Source organism: Lytechinus pictus, chromosome 2 (assembly GCF_037042905.1).
Source record: "Lytechinus pictus isolate F3 Inbred chromosome 2, Lp3.0, whole genome shotgun sequence".
In the NCBI taxonomy this organism is placed as follows: domain Eukaryota; kingdom Metazoa; phylum Echinodermata; class Echinoidea; order Temnopleuroida; family Toxopneustidae; genus Lytechinus; species Lytechinus pictus.
In genome coordinates, this window is record NC_087246.1 from 37,916,138 (window position 1) to 37,936,031 (window position 19,894).

The 19,894-nt window shown below is 35.4% G+C and overlaps 1 protein-coding gene across 3 annotated transcripts; it reads right to left on the minus strand.

Annotated features, from left to right (window-relative positions):
- Positions 1-568: 568 nt before the first annotated feature.
- On the minus strand, positions 569-15,738 carry LOC129254268 (2,4-dienoyl-CoA reductase [(3E)-enoyl-CoA-producing], mitochondrial-like). 3 transcript variants are annotated; one of them, XR_010298433.1, is made up of 8 exons: positions 15,492-15,738; positions 11,758-11,969; positions 9,527-9,822; positions 7,043-7,142; positions 6,617-6,689; positions 5,682-5,891; positions 2,139-4,800; positions 569-1,420 (listed from the first exon to the last, which is right to left on the minus strand). XR_010298433.1 is itself a non-coding variant. In XM_064115710.1 (7 exons), exons 1-7 carry the CDS (start codon positions 15,552-15,554, stop codon positions 4,741-4,743), a joined length of 1,014 nt encoding a protein of 337 aa, XP_063971780.1. In that variant the 5' UTR covers positions 15,555-15,730; the 3' UTR covers positions 569-4,740. The 3 variants fall into 3 exon arrangements, 1 of the variants encoding a protein (XP_063971780.1); XR_010298432.1 differs by having other exon boundaries at positions 569-1,445; positions 2,109-4,800; positions 15,492-15,730; XM_064115710.1 differs by having other exon boundaries at positions 569-4,800; positions 15,492-15,730.
- Positions 15,739-19,894: the final 4,156 nt, after the last annotated feature.

The following is a 19,894-nucleotide window of genomic DNA, read 5'->3' on the forward strand; positions in this document are numbered from 1 at the left end:
TGTCTTTTGTATTTGTGATTAAGTTATGATAAATCATCAAAATATCTAGAGATGCAAGAACACTTAATTATTTTAAAGGCTGAAAATCAGTATTTTTACAGAAAGGCCATAGGACAGGACATAAATTGAAACTTTAGAAATTTGCATGAAGCCACCAGCGAGTATCCTTTCTCATATTTCAGTAATAATTACTGAAAACCGGTATTACTTGGCAGCTCTGCAAATCTTACTTTCATTTTTTTTTTTTTGGGGGGGGGGTTGGTGGGCGGGGGATGCTGTATATTTGAGTGGAGACCTTCTACCATATGATACCCGAAAATGTTTCAGCCGGTAATTAAAAATGCAATCATCAAGTAAACCAGAAAAAAAAAAGTTTTGCTATTTTTTTGGTATTATTCATTAACTCAAGTTGAGCCTCTAACAGTTTAAAATATTGCATCAAATTATCCTATTTGATAAGATCAAGTAAAAAAAAAGAGGAAGTTACGAGCAGATAGAATAAGGAGATGATGAAAATGTGAATGAAAGCAAGTCAGAACAAAAGAACCCAACATATAATAAACAGTAGTTTGATTTTAAATCATTGGAAATTTATTCTGAAAAAATATATATCAATAATTTCAGCTTTCAGCTACAGTAAATAAAACAACTCTTTTTAAGAGGACATAGAGGGGAATCTAACATAAACAGGATAAGCAATAAGATATATATGCATTTTGTAAAGTTGTAAAATTAACAACTATAATTATGTTTATTCACTACAAATGAAGATTTCTGATCGGTTGCAAAGGACATGTTATTGAGATGCAGAGTGAGGACTATATATTTGATCAAATGAGACAACTAAAAATTTATTTTTCCCCCAAGAACTTTTACTATGATTATTTCCTTCCTACATGATTTCTATGTTATAATTCATTATTGTTGGGGGGGGGGGGTGCTTATAGACGAGAAAACCACACATTCCCATTACTTAAGTATAGGACACGTGGGAGATAATATGTCTCCATCATTTGTCACAATTATCCCACCAAGTTGCCAATTTGAGATACATATATAGTGATCTCATTCTTAAAACAGTCCTAACTTTCTTTCCTTGTCCATTTCTTTAAGACTTTCTGTTTCTCATCTTTTCGGCCTTAACACAAATCCTTTAAAGGTTAGATTCCCCTTTACATACAAATTATCAATTTACTTTATTAAAAAAAACATAACACATTGTGAAAATAAACAACTACAGTGATAAATACTATTAAAATTGATGCCTGTTTCAGATATTTTGAGAATTAGATCAAAACTCTAGACATACACTTTGTATATGCATAATATAACCCTGGTTCAATATGGTAACATCATGATTCATATCAAAGCCCTGCATTGAGTAAATACTCAATAGGGGGATCCCCAGGGTGGGGGGGCACTTCCATAGATGAGTGGATACCATGCTAGCCAAAAATCATCTCTTTTTCAAGATAGGGCACGTTACGTATGCAACGTAATAAGGGTGTCAAAACACTAAAATAATGAAAAAAAGGTATATATTTCTCTAAGAATTAATTTGCAAGGGTATAAAGAGACTAAAATACTTTATAAAGGATGTAATTTTTGCCCCTACACGTAGGCCCAAATTCACAAAGGTGGTTTCTGCAAAAACCATGGTTTCATTTGAGACCACTGTTGAAACCGTGGGTTTTAGAAACCATCGTTTGTGAATCGCAGGTTTTGGAAACCATGTTTTTTTTAAAACCATGGTTTCTAAAACCCACGGTTTCTAAAAACCATGGTTTTAAATGAAACCACCTTTGTCAATTCGGGCCTACGTGTTTAGGGTCCAATTTGAGCGAGGTGTGTGGGGTGGTACTAAATCCAAAGTGTAAAGGTAAAGCCGATGTCCGTGACATAATAATTAAGATATCGTTGTACTTGTTTATGGGTTAATGCAGGAAATTTGTTAAGGGTAACGTTTTGTTTCCAATAATTGTTAAGGGTAGGGTTTCACACGCCGATACTTGCTAAGGGGTGCATTTTCAGAAAATGAAAAATTATTGTTTAGGGTGCATTTCGAGACCCCATGGTCGCGCATGGTATCCACTCGTCAATGGAAGTGCCCCCCCCCCCCCCGGGGGTATAGCATCGACCTGTCGTGTCATGGACTGCCTCTGATACATGGATTGTCCATATACTTATGATTAATTGGTTAGATGACAACAGATGAAAGAATTAAATTAGTGAAGGTCTGAGAAATCTGATTAAAACATAACTTGTAACCAATAATATCATGGATCTGTAATCATTCAAATTAACTATACTTTCTTAATCATAACATTGTATAAATCAATGGCTTATAATATCTTTGTAATAACTATAAATTAAACAATTAAACTACTAAATAAACTTTATAATATCCTGTAAAAGTACTTTTCACTCACACAAATAAGTTTCAAGGGCATGTCTACTAATAAGCATAATTTAGAAATTGTACCTAATGAAAATGAGTGAGTTTCCAAACTGAAAATCCAGCATGCATTAATTGCGGTCAAGCACAGTCTGTTTCAAAGTCTTCACAAAAATAAGCTGGTAAGCACCTATATAACTGCAATTAAATCAATCATAAAGTGTTTATCAATAAAATCTTTGATACAAAGATAATCATGATTTCATATCAACTTGAGTATTACCAGCTGCAAAGGACAGATTAAAATATGTTTATAATGATGTTTTGTCATATATTGCATCACACAGAAGGCATCTTTTCCAGCATTTTCAGATACATATTTATCCAGCACAAATTATTATTATTTTTTTTTACTTTCAGGGGCTACTTTTAACAGCCTAATGCCTTCAATGAATAAGCTTAGACATGGGCTAAATCGCCCTGAGTACTCATGTAATTTTTTCCAATCAGACAACCACGCCTACTTCTACTATTTCAGGTACATATGCAGCAAGCTTACAGATGCATCAGTTGGCACTATTTAACTACATGTATGAATATTGAGCATTTTGGTAACAAATAGAACTACCATTTTTTATCACTGTAATGTGTTTTAAAGTTAAGACACATTCAGCAATAAACTAGTTTATTTCAGTCAGAGATAAGAATCAATTTATAACCATATCATCTGTTGTTTTTGTTGTTATTTACAACTAATTCCATCCATCATTATTTCAATATATTCTATATTAAGGGGAATTAAAGGTCTACCAAAACATTTTTGTTCCTCTTTTTATCCTTCTCAATGTAATCAAATAGAACCATGGTGATGGAATGTTGAATATTGACATTTCCTTCTTTTGCTTTAATCAATGATTTTCTTCAAATGATATATATCATACACAGTATACAAACTATACACAACAAAAAAAGTCCCCCCTAAATCAAATTGCTGTAACTTTTGAATGCAATAATTTTGAAATATGATATTTCGTAGGTGGTTTTCTACACTCATTAAGCTACTCCTGGGGAAAAATGAGATTGATCTGAGTCATGCATGACTAATCAAAGATTGAATAAAAAATGACAATTTTTGAAAGGCACAAGAGTAGTTTTTCAAGACTGTGTACATACAAAGTTGGGCAAAGGTTGTTTTTAGGTGAATTTTATGGTGTTAATGCTGTTTTACTATCCATCATATAGCCACTCCACACAAAATTTTGATATCTTATGTTTATGGTTGAGTGAGCACAATGTTTTGTGACGTATCATCATAGGGGTTTATGGCAGTATCCCCTACAACTTGTTAAAACATGTTAAAATTGGAAAATGTTGGTGACTCCCCCAATTACTCGGCCCCTCCCCATTTTAAAATTCTTGATCCACATTGACTTGTCCATAAATTCAACTGATCCTGAGAAATTGTTAGGAAAATGATACATATATGCAGTATAAAGAGTATTCATTCCCAAGTTTTTGAATGTGCTCGCTCAACCATGAAAATGTAAAAAGTTCGGAAAGTGTGTGGTGATAAACTGATGGATGATAAAAACTACAGCAATTAAGTGACATTTGAAACCGAATTTGCCCCCATTATTCACTTTATAACCCCTCAAATGAGTCTGTGACATTGAAAATGCCCCTTTTCCCACTTTGATGCATGCTCACTCATCCATAAATAAACATCTCAATTTCATTTTTGCACAGAATTCTGCCCGTAGGTTGATAAACATAACTGCCAAATGGACATTGCTAAGGACAGTCTTGAAAATCATTTTTATCGATAGAAATGTGTAAAAAATCAAATTATAGCAAATTTTAACTTGTGTTTATTCAACCATGAAAGTTAGCCAAAAAACTTGTATCGTCTTTTAGAAAGTACCTTTTACAAGCCTTCTATTTTTCATGATGAGAATGCGGAATTCGTTTCAATAAAGTGGAATCAAAATCATGATATTTGGCTTGTGACTTTTGAAAAGTGACAATTTTGTCTTCTGGCGGTGCTCAATGAAGCATGACATAAAGTACCTCCATAACATTTACTCAGAGGGTGGCTTATAAAATTACCTACACGCTCATATAATAATATATGAAAAACTTGCTTTGGTTCGGAAATTATGGATGTTTGTTTAAGGGGGGACTTTTTGTTGGGTATATTTGATAACAACCTGTTGACAGACAACACATACTGGCATTCTATTTTCATGCAATATCACAATGATTAATGATGATTGATACTTGATGATCATATGATATCTGATCTTGTGACGATCATGTGATGGTCATGTGATGATAATACCATGCTATCATGAACCCTTGGTCTTTCTAATCAGTGTCTCCGCTAGATCCCAGTCATCTTTACTTAGCTGATAAGATAAGAGAAAAAATTGAAAAAAAATCAATGGATGCGAAGAGAAAAACAATGAAATGTCAGGAAATTTTATTTAACCAGGGAAAATAATTGGTATATATAGGCACATTTTCTTATAACTGTAGCTATGAGAACCAAATTAATCACACAGTATCAATGAAACACAGGTAAGGCCTACAAGCCTTACATGTCATATGTCTTGTAGGAATATAAATGGAAATATATCAGAAAAGTAATCAAACTGACTTCTTCTTTTCCAAAAGAAAAGGAAAAATTTGTTACATATTTAATACAACAGACATGATCCCCATTTCATAACTTACAATTACGGTAACTTTTACATTATGGGAACCACTGGAGGATCGAGGGGGGGGGGGGCACATCCGGCTCATGCCCCCCCCCCTGCCCCTTTGAGATTCATAATAAAAAAATTTAATGTAATTATGCCATTTTTACCCAAGTGTCCCCCCCCCCCCTTTTGGAAACGTTAAAGCGAGGTTTTTTTTTATTTGGCTGGTCAAACTTTTGCAGACGAAATCAGCTTAAATTTTAGGTGAAAACCATTCATTTTTTTTGCCGCTCAAATATTTTTTAAAGTTGGGGGGAAAAACTTTTTTTTTTGCTTGTAAAATTTTATCGGGAAAATGTGCCCCCCCTTTGGAAAATCCTGGATCCGCCCCTGATGGGAACTACCATGGTAACAGGTCTCTGTTGTCAGAGGCGAATTGGCTGACATGGCAATGAATAGTTGGCAAACTGCATAATTTTAAGCACTAACATGACCCACTAGTAGTATCTCATGATTGAGTCTCCAAGGAAAGACACATCCATGAATTTATAAAAACTTCCTGAACCTATTGATATCTAAACTCTTACCTCCAGATAGTCACTGAACGCTCCAGAAGCCTGGAGCGCCAGACCGCCATCCAAAATGAAATTCTCTCCATTGAACCAACTAGCATAGTCACTGCAGATGTAAGATGCAAGGTTACTTATCTCCTCCAACTCCCCCAGTCGACCAATAGGAGTATCTTTGATCTTTTTCTTCCAGAACTGCCCTGTCGGATCTAGCCGGCTCATGGCTCCCTGGGACAATGAACAAAGGTGAGAGTTTAATATCCTGAAGGTACAGATATTGAAAATGAACCCCCCCCCCCTCCCCCGGCCCTACGGCATTGCCCATGATCCAGGGATGCGTTTCATGAAAGGACATGTCAGACGCTTTATCCGACAAGTTCCATTGGATCCAACAGTAACCACGGTATGACTGCTTCTTGGCCAATCAACATCAAGGAAAGTTGTCAGATCAGACAACTCGTCCGGTTGATGAAACGCTTTCCTGGACACCTTTCCATGAATATTTTCATCAACTAACAAGTGTTATTCACTGACAATGTCAATGAAATCATTGATTTATGGATTGATGGAAAAGCATTATTGGCGTTACTTAAACTTACTATCAGGGTAAAGGTCAGGAAATGACCAACTGTCACTAATGAAACTACATTAAGCGGGTGTTGCAAGAATTTTTTTTCAATCAATTGCAAATTTTAGTGACAAATTTACAAGTGATAGGGCAATGTTTACCAAACCAAATAAAAGTTGATGATGCAAGGAACTGACCAGTGATCAATTGCAAATTTGCAATCAATTTCAAGACTTATGATTGATTTTGGCACCTGAAATTTATTTGCAATCGGTTGCAATTTTCCAGCAACACTCCGTAACAATACCCCGGATCGTCTGAATCTGTGATGGTCCAACAATGTGAAATTTGGACCATCATTCTTATTTCATATTGCATTCATTACCTGTGTGTATGCTGGACCTGGAGTCATTGTGTTGAATCGCAGCCCATAACGGCCCCACTCTACAGCCAAACACCTAACAGGGCGAATAATACATTCATAAATATTTTCTTGCTTGTATTAATTGATATCAATCATCGGTTTACTTGAATGCTTTAAACCCTAACTTTAAATGATTTTTTTATATAATGGAAGGTAAAAACACCTGAACATATCAAGGGCTTCCATACATCTAGATTTATGGCATGGAAATCCTTGATATCTTGGTTGATTACTCCTGAAAATCAATGAAATATACTACATTCATCCTTTCGTTCAAATCTTTAGAAATAAGGTCCAAGGAAGCTCCAATTTAGTGATACTACGTTCACCATAAATAGGATTTTAACTAGTATAATCTGGCTAATGCCCTGATGTCCTCAACATTACCTTGTAAGGTTTTCTATGCCACTCTTAGCAGCTGCGCTGGGAACTACAAATGGTGAGCCATAGGTTCCATAGGTGGTACTGACCGTCAGGAAATTTGCCCCTGGCAATAAATGTAATTAACAATAAAATAAAGGCTAAGTTTAAATGGGAGAGGAACAGAAAATTAATGCACATGCAGTGTGTATGACAGTTCTAAACTTTTGAAAATTCAGTCAAAATTATGTTTCAAATATAAAAGTGACTGATTCAAACTCTCTTCAATCAGAAGCCACCATAAAGGCTCTTTTTGTTCATGCTCGAGCAAAAAGGGCTTCAAGTCAAGAAGAAAAAAGTAAAATCATTGTTTTCTAAGGTCAATAACAATCTTCTCACTAAATAAATACTCCCTTCTGAACTGTCCTTTTTGCCAAAAGGCTTTGAATACAGTAATTATTAAAGGACAAGTCCACCCCAACAAAAACTTGATTTGAATAAAAAGAGAAAAATTCAACAAGCATAACACTGAAAAATTCATCAAAATCGGATGTTAAATAAGAAAGTTATGACATTTTAAAGTTTCGCTTCATTTCACAAAACAGTTATATGCACATCTCGGTCAGTATGCAAATGAGAGAACTGATGACATAACTCACTCACTATTTCTTTTGTATTTTATTATATGAAATATGAAATATTTTGATTTTCTCGTCATTGTCATGTGAAATTAAGTTTCATTCCTCCCTGAACACGTGGAATTCCATTATTTTAACATTTTGTGGTTCAGGCAAGGAGGTCCTAATCGTCAAATTCGTAAAAATTGAAATATTGTATAATTCAAACAATAAAAACAAAAGAAATAGTGAGTGAGTGACATCATCGACTCTCTCAATTGGATGTAACTGGCTCGTTCATATAACTATTTTGTTAAAAATAAGCGAAACTTTGAAATGTCGTAACTTTCTTATTTTACATCCGATTTTGATGAAATTTTCAGCATTGTGCTTGTCTGATTTTTCTCTATTGATTCAAATCAACATTTTTCTGAGGTGGACTTGACCTTTAAGTAAAATCCCTGTTCATTTTCTGCATTCTGTCACATTGGTGCTTAAAGGAAACCAAAATACAAGGAGAAAATTTTATTTTATCAGAAAGAATAAAATGAGAGGAGCAATCTAAAACTTGCTTTATCAAAACCGATTATAGAATAAGTGAGTAATGGAAGTTTGAAAACTCTTGTACTTTCTATGGGGATCCTCAAATTGGCAAACGTGCTTCAAAATTGCCTATTTTTGTGGACAACTCTCCACTTGATTTGTACACAAATTTTCAGATTTTCCTCATTATCTTTCAAATTGCATCTTGCCTCCTTCTGAGCACAACATATGTCATTCATGGGAAAATACAATTCACACCACATATCAAGGTCAGGAGGAGATAAGGTAAAATCTGTAAAATAAAGGGGGAAATCTGAAAATTTGTGTACAAAACAAATGGAGAGTTGTCCACAAAATCAGCCATTTTGAAGCATGTTTGCCAAATTGAGGATCCCCATAGAACGTACAACAAGACTTTTTAAACGTCCATAAGTTGCTTATTTCATAACTGATTTTGATGAGACTTGTTTTAAATTGTTCCTCTCATTTTACTCCTTCCAATAAGATTGATTCTCTTCATGGGATTTGGTTTCCATTAAGGCATAATCCTAATATAAATTCTATAAAAGAATGCTGAATGTATGATTCAGATTGCTGGTTTAATTTTACCCTCTTACTTGGAGCGAAGCCATTTTACGCTGTGGAAAAAATGGGCAGTGTTCGCTGCAACATGAACAATATTTTTTGGGGCAGCAAATACACTGATCTTAAGTCAGACATGAATTAAAATCTTTATTGACAATTTAAATAATGAAATGAGTTTAATGATGTTTCGCAAATAAACTGATTCTGTACCGCACCTTGAGCTTCTCTAATGAGATGGATATGGCGCCTTATAAATTATTTATGTCACCCAATTTTTTTTTCTTTGCATGTTTTTATTAAGAAAAACTAAAACCTCCTGACAACAAATTACCCTCAACCCTCAATATGGTCTACTTCTAAGACTGTCTAACACTATCAATAGTATCATGGCTATTAAAACTAACTTGGTCTACTGTCAATTTGACCCAATTGCTCCAGCTATCACATGGTCTAATATGCACTTTGGCTATCTGCATTTAGTCAAATGCCCAGATGGCCTGATTTCATTTTATACTTGCTTTTTTTCACACTTTGTCATATGAAAGTTTAGTTTATAAACAGTGAACATCTAATCATGGACTCACTGACCAAGTACAGTAATTTTATACCGAATAGATATTAGACCACATTGGTATAACCTAATTGGAAGTTGGGTGAAATGGTTTATGAATTTGAAATGGTTGTAGACGAACTAGGATACGATCATGTGGGACGACATGGAAAGTAGACCAAGTGGGTGTAGACCAAGTGGCAATTTACCACATACCTTTCTGTTCTTTGATGAGTCTCTTTGCAATATCTAGAGTCACATACATCGTACCATTCAACACTACATCAACGATTGTAAACCAAGCATTGGGAGAAAGTCGTTCTGTTGGAGCCACAAAGTTGGCAGCAGCATTATTGATGATGACATCCGGTAGACCTCCACAGATCTCTACAAACTGATCTACTGAGGCTTTCACTGCCTCAGGATCTCTGATATTAGCAGGGATTGGATGAACAGGGTTTCCAGTCTCAGCGGAGATCTCTTCTGATGTTCTCTTCAGAACATCTGCAGATCTGTGAGAAAGAGAAATAAAGGAAACATGCATTGACTTAGGGCAACCTTTCTTTTTATCTAAGGATTTGTAAAAACTTAAAACGAAACACTCATTCAATAAAAGTTAGTACGCATACATCAAAATCTATGAATGGTATTTTCATAAAGAGTGATGGAAATGGGTGTAGAAAAATTAAGAAAAATTAAGAAAAATTATGTATGAAGCACCTTCTGTCAGATAATCTATTTTCATTTGTTCATATTGATATAATCTGATAACAAATCAGTATCACTGAAATAGTAGAGTAATAAGTAATATGATGACCCCCATTGAAGCAATTTTCAGATCAGATAATGCAAAGGCATTTGTTTGCCTATTCTAAGTTGAGACAAGTCAAGGCCCCAAGAGATCCTATACTTCATGGCAGATTTATCTGCACTTAAATAGATCGTTTCACTTTGTTCTTTAAAATGAGTTAAACATTAGGCTTATAGTGTAAAATACAGATCTATCCCAAAAGTTTCAAAGTATCATATCTACAGGAACAATTTTAAAACCTTGGAGATGTAAACCAAAGTTTGATAATTGTGGTTGGTTTCAATGACTATGTTGTTACGATAACTGCAACAAATAACCAAAAAAAAAATCAAGTTTTAAATTTGATTTCCTTTTCTTTTATTACAGGAAATACATGTAGGTCAATCAACAAAACAAAAACAAAACATCTCTTGAAGAGTTAGATGTGCAATCCAAGGTAATGATATTATATCCAAATAAAATCCAAGTTGGTTGGCAAAGATTCCTTAAATTAAAGTTTACAATGATGGTGATGATGAAATTGATGTTGAAGCACGATGAATAACAAGAGTCACTGTAATGAGTTGAAATGTCTGTGAAGACGATGTTGATGATGATTAACAGTCAATTTCAGCAATTAATCCATGGGTTGAAAAGCGTTCATTCAAAAAGCGTTCGATGAGAACTGAGAATTCCTCTCTCAAAGTAACTGCAAACAGTTCATTGATGGCATGCAAATAATTCCACAGAAGATAAATGTTGTATTCCAGTTGGAAATAAACTATGCTCTGACATAAAGTCTGGCGTGAAACTCTGAGATCTGATCTGATATGATGATGTCCTTGAAGAAACTGCCAGTTTATATACATTTCTACTATTCTGGAAGCTTCTAGTATTGTCTTTAAAAAGAACATTATCCTTCTTTCTAGAATAGTCCACTTCTAGAAGTCTCTTGAACACCTCAATTAAAACAATGTAAACAGCATAGCTAATCCTATTGTCCTTTTCACTGCCACTAGCAGTCTATTGTCTATCTTAGTACATTCCAGAAATAACAAAGATTATTCTATCTCATTAAATAGCATGTCTAACAAAGCTTTACTGAGACATTCTGGAATATTCTTAATCATTATATGCTATGAATATCCTTAAAGAGGAAATAACTAAATAAATGAATGTAATTGCTCTTACAATTCTTATATATAACAATGTGTATACAGCGAACCTGTGCACTACGTGATTAACTCTAGATGAACACAATGTACATATACAGTGCAGCTAATACTAGTGTGTGTAGGCTATAGGAGATACACACAGCAGAAGGCAGTCAACACAGCCAACAGACTTTTTGAATTCTAGAATACTGGTCATAAGCTGAACCGTCTACTAGATGGTCCTCAAAATCAGGCTAATAAACTGCTTCTTGTATCTAAAGTAGAATTTTTGATCCTATATTGTGGTCTGCTTCAGGGTTTTTGAAGACAAATACAGGCACTCGTACACATGTTTCATCTCAGTTTGAGAATTTTATAAATAAGCTACTCAAAAGGTGAAACAATCCCTATCCTGCCACAAATGATGTATTAACTCTAATCTCATCAACATCTTAAGAGACTATAGATGTAAAGTATATCTTCTGTGGTTTTTATAAGCTCACCTGCTGACAATAGCAACCTCAGCTCCAAGTTCAGAAAATGTTTTCGTCATTGACTTTCCAAATCCTGTTCCTCCGCCTGTCATAAACACAGTTTTGCCCTTGTAAGTATCGGGAGGTAGCATTGGTGTCTTTACAGCTTTCAGGTTATCATACTTGTCTGAAGGATTGCCGCTGGAGTAATTTGGAGTTCCTGAAAGACATCTCACTGGGGGCTTAATGCACAATAGCAAAAGAAAGACATGATATAAAGATGGAAAAATTACAAATGTTGAGACACAGTGAAAGATTGAGATACTTTAAAATGAAAGACTGAGAAATAGTATTCCTCAAATTGTAAGGAACTCTAAATGAACTCTTTATCTATATATGCATTCATTTTTTAAATTTACATGTATATTGAATATAAATGAATTACAATATTTGTCTCTTCTTCCTCTGTGACTGTTGGCGCATTGAATCATTGTCATCCATCTTTATCACATTCTATTCTTCCAAGCCATATTACTTCTCTCTTGTACCGGGGGTGCTCGACACAAAAAAGTGGTAGGAATGTGCCGTGGGCGAGACAAAAAATGGGGGCCTTGGAGCAAGCTTATTGTAAAAAGGAGGGTCCTCGGAACGGGCTGCAGAACTACAAATGTCGTCTGTGAAAACAGGGGTCCTTGGAACAGGTCACCTGCGTGTGAGTGCGTATATGCATCCCTATGGAACGGGCATACGTCCATGCAGCTAGCCCGGCAGCATGGGCGCCAGGTGCACTCGCGCAGAGGCGATGGTCGGACAGTACTCTGTGGCCGCTTTTCACCAAAATTGCAGCTCACTGTAGAGGATCAATGCAACCGGAACGGAGAAGAGGGCGTAACGAAAAATATGCGAAGCTTTGGAGCGGATTTCTTCTTTTTTCTCGATAAGAAGAAAATGCTATGCTTTGGAGTGGTTTTCTTTGTTCTTTTTCTCAGTAAGATGAAAATGCCATGTCTTGGAATGGAAATTTGAGTGTAAAAATGGGGGTTCTCTCCGCGGCACATACCCACCACGCATTATATACTGAGTGCCCCCCCCCCCCGGGGGAATGACACTTTGTGTCACATGACAATGATGAATCAAAATATTTCATATTTCATGTAATAAAATACAAAAGAAATAGTGAGTGGGTGATAGAATCGGTCCCCTCATTTGCATACTGAACAGGCTGTGTATATAACTTTTTTTGTGAAATTAAGCGAAACTTTAAACTATTATAACTTTTTTATTTTACATCTGGGGTGGTATTCTGAGAACCATTTTATCACAGATAAAATATTTGATCTCAGTTAAATCAGTGAGATAAATACCCTTAAAATCTCTCCGAATTGGTATTCTGAGAACAATTTTATCTTCATTTTATCTCTGTAAGACACACCTACTTTTTAATCAATATCCAATTAGAAACGCGCTTTTATAGCTCTCTCATATCACTCAACCAATGGATCCATTCCGCTAGGAGGTGTGGTGACGGAGTGAGATTGCGTCAATTTATTGAATTCAATACGCTTGCATTATACGCTTGTGCGTCTTTACAGAGATTTCTTTTTAACAAAGTGGCAATACTCTCATCTTTTTTTTTTCGAAGTATATATCGCATCTTTTCAAGCATCATTTCAAAGACAATATTAGTCAAGAAAAGTCTTGTGAAATGCTTCCTGATTGTACAGGAATAACTTTAAGGTGTTGTTCTCAATGAATATATCATTTTTCTTAATTTTCATGCCAACATTTGGAGTTAATTCACCTAGAAATATTGACGAAATCAACGTCACGGAGATAAAATAGCCCCTACCCTCTTTTAAGTTTATTTTATTTTTTCTTCAAAGTAACTTGGGCGCAAACAGATCCATGACGAAAAACCTCTATTTGAGAACACTATACCCCAGTTTCCCTTTTCATCAATTCTCTTCTCCAAGTGCTACAAACCCCTAATAGCCCCAAGCATGCAATTTAAGTATCAAAACACCTGTTTTTTTTACCTTGGTCCGAAGGTCCTTCTACAGGCAGAGAAGTCTTACGTAATACTAATAGCACAACTGTTGTTTATCATTTCGTTTTTGGCTCAACGCTCATTTACTGGCCTGTGGAGGTGAAATTGAGACAACGGGGATTACCTGGCCAAGATGGGTTTATCGGGGCTTGGAAATGTTATTGAGAGTTTCAAATGAAAAATGGGGTCTAGAACCGCAGTTTGCAATCCGAACTGCGGTCTCACCCCAAATGGGGTTTTGACGTAATACCCGCGTTGCAATGGCCAGATACGCGATGGGTATGTCTACGCAGCCACTGCTCTGGATACGCAAGATTTACATAATGGTTAGTCGCATGCATTTGAGTGTCCGAAAGTCCCCACACACAGCTTCAACACAGGGAACAGTGGTTTTCATGGACGTAATATTGCAGAAAAAAGGGTATATCTTTATAACTATTAATAATCTCACACCAGATTGATAATAGTGTGGAAATTTAGTCCAATTCCATTAATTTGATGTAAATATTATTACAATTAATTTACTATTTACGTCTCGCTGTTCATTTGAAAATGTCTATGTTCACAACTCTTGCTATGGCAAACGGTCTTTAAACCACCCATATTTTCGAGACGCTGGAACCTTTGTTTTCCCTCAGGAATATCCCTAAGGGTAAAAAAGGTCGAGATTGATTGTCATCTCAATGCTAAATAGATTACCTACAGTTTGATCTATAATACTTTATGACTGGTATAATGGTTACATCTCATTTTTCTCCCAAACTTTGAGATCGAGTAGGCAGAACATGGCATATTTCTGTGTACAACGTCACGTGACTAACGTATGATAGTTTTCGTTCCTAAACCCTTTTCATTTGAAACTATTAATACAGTCCAAACAAACTTAATCAACGCTTTTACTTTTGAAAATAACAATGTTCTTGTACTATAAAACTTTGCCTACTGATATTTATAATATAGCTACTGTTTGAGGAAGCAAATATCGAGTCAGGAATTGATTTTGATTTGCAATAGGGTCTGCGTAAGTATACTATATACTAGCAGGCTAGCATCGTCTGCTACGTAAATCAAATGAGCGAATATGACCGAAACTAACCATTATGTACGCAAGATAAAATTTTAAATCTTATCTGAGAAATAAAATGTCATCTCAGAATACCAATTTCATTTTTAAGAGATACAATAAAATATTTCAAAGATAAAATGACCTCAGAATACCGCCCCTGGCCAAGAACTGTTTGCAATGACTTGTGAAGATATCTCACATTCACAAAATAATGCAAGAGTTAAGCATGAGCTTAGAATTTCTTGAGATAACTGGTTATTTAAGCACTTTTTGTCCTTGAACTGGATGGGAATGTAAGTAAACAATTTATATGAGCTGTGAGCCCATAGGCATAGACATAGCACAAGCTGAATTTTTTTAAATATTCAGCACTTTTTTGTACTAAATATGCAGGACGTGTACGTACCGTACTAAAAAATAAAATAATATAAACTCAAATCACAAGAATGATTTGTACATATTGACTTGAACACTGTAATTTTAAGCCACATATTATCCTATTGTGAACAGATCATTCATTTATCTCAATCAACACTGAAACAGCAATTATGAGCAAAAGTTTTAATTTTTTGTTATGTCTTTAGTCTTAGACTTTACGACCATTCTTTTATTTAACTTAAGTTTTATTTCAATTGCCTAGGCCTACCCTACCTGATCTGAACGCGCAATCATGGATATACTGCTCATCCATCGGTTGAAATATCGCAACATCATGCTGGAAGCCACTGGGAGGTCAAGGTTTAGAATACTTGCTTTTTGTAGTAAAGTACTTCTCCAACAGTCCAACCAAGCCTTAGGCTAGCCTTGTATTGCTCCGTGGCCTTGCTGTGCTGCAGTGATTTCACTCGCTCGAACTCGAATCAGCTACTAGTATGTTACTAGCTCACTGTACTAGTACGGCGCATGCTCATAAAACAGAGAATTCCCCGATTTCAGTTTTGACCCCGCCCCCTCCAGTTCCTATCGCCGTCGCATCAGATTATGAGCTCGTATAGGGGCGGATCCAACTCCGGCCAATAGACCAGTTGTTCGTAGTTACTTCATCGACAATTTTGGTCAAATTACCTTTCATTACTTCATTATGATAGGCAGATTTCAAGGCAAGATATTACGTAAACATGCCTTACATAGCAGGATGAAGAAATTGAAAAGACCTGGGGAGTGTTTCATCAACATTTTTGGCCGACAAGTTGTCAGATCTGACAACTTTCTTTAATTCTGATTGGCTGAGAGGCACTGTTACTATGGTAACTGTCAGATAAAACAGGACTTGTCGGATAAAACGTCCGACAAGTCCTTTCATGAAACGCTCACCAGGGGAGCGTTTCATCAACATTTTTGTCCGACAAGTTGTCAGATCTGACATCTTTCCTTGATTTTGATTGGCTGAGAGGCAATGTTCCTGTGGTAACTGTCGGATAAACAGGACTTGTCGAATAAAACGACCGACAAGTCCTTTCATAAAACGCCCCCTATGTGACTAGAATAGCACGTATAATGAGCAATCTAAGGTATTTGTTGCATTTATACTTTGAATATGCATATTATAGCATGTTGTTCATAACATTTGGAAAATAATAGGCCTATATTTCACCCTTATCCCTTTCTTTTTCGCTTTTTTTTCTTGGTCGTGAAAAATGGGGGGGGGGGGGGGGGGCCGGGGCAGAACACCGATGTCCAAACAGTCATTTCTTAACTTTATTCTTATAAAACAACGTAAAAGTGAAATAATCTCATAAGCCCTATTTAAATAGTGCGAGTGCGAAGCGCGAGCTAAAGATTTTAGGAATTTCATGTATTTTGTCCTGAAAATTGAACATTCTGGGCAATATGTGTGAACCTGAACAAGATGCGTAAGTAACTAGATAATTACTCCATAATTACTCCAAGCACGAAGCGCGAGCAGAAATTTTTAATCTGGGTTCTGGCTGATCGAAAAGGGACCTGTTAAGGACGTTTTGCAGTTAGCCATTAAGACGCTATATATTTCAACTATTAAATAATGCGAGCACGAAGCGTGAGCTGAAAAATTTTGACATTCCAGCCTAAAAAAATTGACATTCGAATTAGCACTTTTTTGTAATCATTAACGGTATAGGTATGAAACCAAACAATTAATGCGAGCGCAAAGCGCGAGCAGAAAATGTTTGATATTCTGATCTGAAACTGGACAATTTTAGCACGTTTTGAATAAAGATCAAGCTGCGTATCTCAATAAACATGAGTGCGCGTGTTTTAGAGTTAGACAGAATCTTGACATTCCGAATACATTTTCTTTTTTTATTATGAAAATCAATATTGCGAAGCGCGAGAGGAAAATATTTGATATTCCGTTATGAAAAGGGTGAATTCAAGCACTATCATAATCCGTAGCACTGTGGGAGGTGCCGTGGCCTAGTGGTCTAAGCCAAGGCGCCGACTATACATTTGAAAGTCCACCGGGGTTCGATCATCAGCCACGACACCTATGCCCGTGAGCAAAGCAATTAATCGACAGTGCTCTTTTATCCTGTATTCAAATAAATGGAAAATGCTAAAAAAAAAAAACTGTGTAGGGAAATTGTGAAGTGGATGTGGATGCGAGTGCGAAGCGCGAGCTGATATTTTAATTGTTATTTTGACCTAGCTAGGAGGCAAGGACCTGGACATTCTAGGCCTTAGGAAATTTTGTCATCATAATTATGAAGGTAATGACTATATCTTCCTATTCCTCTTCCTAACCGCGATATGAAACTTGTAGATATTCCTTTCTGAAAAAAGGGACAATTAGTTATTAGGAATTCATGAAAATTGTATTATCATATTTGTTGAGGCCTGAAAACTGGATCTTTTAAGCAACTTTGTAATCATGAATATAGGATTCATTTCCGCCAGACGAAATTTTTGATAAACTGTCATAAAAGGGGGATTTTAAGTAATTTGTTATAGAATTTATATATAAAGTTAATAAATCAATGGCAAACTGCATGGTTTTAGGCGACTCGAGAATGGAAGATTCAAATTAGAGAAATATATTAAGAATAGAATGATAAACTTCTGGTATGAATTTGTTCACAATAGTAAAACAAAAATGTCTGGTATGATTAAAGAGATTGTAAAGATACTTTCTGATCAAGGTATATATCAGACAAGTTGGTTAAAGAAGCTAAAGCAAACTCTCGATAGATTGGGCATGACGAATTTATTTGACATTTCTGCTTCCTCGAGCAGATATTGGGTAAAACAAGCTGTAGATCTATGAATAAAGGATTCACAGTTGCAAAATAAGTTCATAAACGAAAACTCTCAATGTGTTAACTACAGAATATTAAAAAAATATCTTCGTCTAGAAAGTTACCTCATCAATATGAATAAAAAAAGATAGAATCACTTTTTTTTAGATTTCGTTGTGGAAATCATCGACTTCCTATTGCCTCGGGAAGATATGAAGACCGTCAAAGAAACATGAGGCTTTGTACATTATGCAACTTTCAATCAACAGGTGATGAATTTCACTATCTATTCGTTTGTCCTTCATTTGCTAAAGAAAGAAAGTTTTTAAAGATATTACACTGAAAGACCGAATACACTCAAAATGAATCACATATTTAATTGTGAAAAACCAGAAATCCGTTCCTACCTTGTACAATTTTTCAAGAAAATTATGCTTCGTTTCTAAATAAGTTATGCTCGAAATTCAATATCTTGAGCTGTTAATTGAATAGTGGTATAACAGCCAAATTTTTTTAATTGAATTTTTGTAAAAAGTACTCTAATTGATTTGTAAATTACTTGATGAAACACTATTGATGATATTGTACATTTGTATGATTGAATCTCCAATACCCACTCTATGGGTGACATGGGAATAAATGCCATTGTCTTTAAAGGGATGGTCCGGGCTGAAAATGTTTATATCTTAATACATAGAGTAAAATTCACTGAGCAAAATGCCGAAAATTTCATCAAAATCGGATAACAAATAATAAAGTTATTAAAGTTTAAAGTTTAGCAATATTTTGCGAAAACAGTCATCATGAATATTCATTAGGTGGGCTGATGATGTCACATCTCCACTTTCCGTTTTCTTATGTTATTACATAAAATCATAATTTTTTCATTAATTCATACTTGTGTGAATAATATGTCTCCCTTATAATGAAATAAGTTGCAGCAATAAATATCTAATGCACTAAATCAGTTGTCAATCCAATTTTTCTAGTTCTTGGAGGAAAAAATTTGAATAAACCTAATTTCATATAATAAAATACAAAAGAACAAGTGGGGATGTGACATCATCAGCCCACCTAATGAATATTCATGACGACTGTTTTCACAAAATATTGCTGAACTTTAAAATTCAATAACTTTGTTATTTGTTATCCGATTTCGATGAAAAATTTGGCATTTTGCTCAGTGAATTCTACTCTATTTATTAAGCTATAAATACTTTCAGCCCGGACCATCCCTTTAACAGCGCATTTGATTGGATATGCAGAGGAGCTGAAGATAACACGAAACGAGATACCATGCAGATAACGCGTTTTTTGTCTCGGCTGCATAGAGGAGCGGGACTATAGGCGCCGCTTTTCCGACGGCGGCTGCGGCGGCGTCGTCAACATTGGCTTAACCAAGGTTAAGTTTTAGAAATTTCATCATAACATTGAAAGTATATGGACCTATATGTCATGAAACTTAGACATAAGAGGAATCAAGTATTCCTGAACATCCTGCCTGAGTTTCAGGTCACATGACCAAGGTCAAAGGTCATTTAGGGTCAATGAACTTAGACCATGTTGGGGGAATCAATATCGAAATCTTAACCAAGGTTAAGTTTTTGAAATGTTGTCACAACTTCGAAAGTATATGGACCTAGTTCATAATTATACATAAGAGTGATAGTGTATCACTGAAGATCCTGCCTGAGTTTCAGGTCAAAGGTCACTAGGTTCAACGAACTTTGGCCATGTTGGGGTATTTGAGGAATTGTCATCATAACTTTGAAAATTTATGGATCTAGTCTATAAAACTTGGACAAAAGAACAATCAAGTATCCTTAAACATCCTGTGCGAGC

What these genes read in the sequence shown, in the direction of transcription:
- LOC129254268 (XM_064115710.1), bottom strand. Translation starts at nt 15,554, where the DNA reads ATGATGTTGCGATATTTCAACCGATGGATGAGCAGTATATCCATGATT. An exon ending in ACTCATCAAAGAACAGAAAG is followed by an intron (nt 7,143 to 9,526) that starts GTATGTGGTAAA and finishes ATTTATTGCCAG; the next exon opens with GGGCAAATTTCCTGACGGTC. An exon ending in GGCATAGAAAACCTTACAAG is followed by an intron (nt 6,690 to 7,042) that starts GTAATGTTGAGG and finishes TCGCCCTGTTAG; the next exon opens with GTGTTTGGCTGTAGAGTGGG.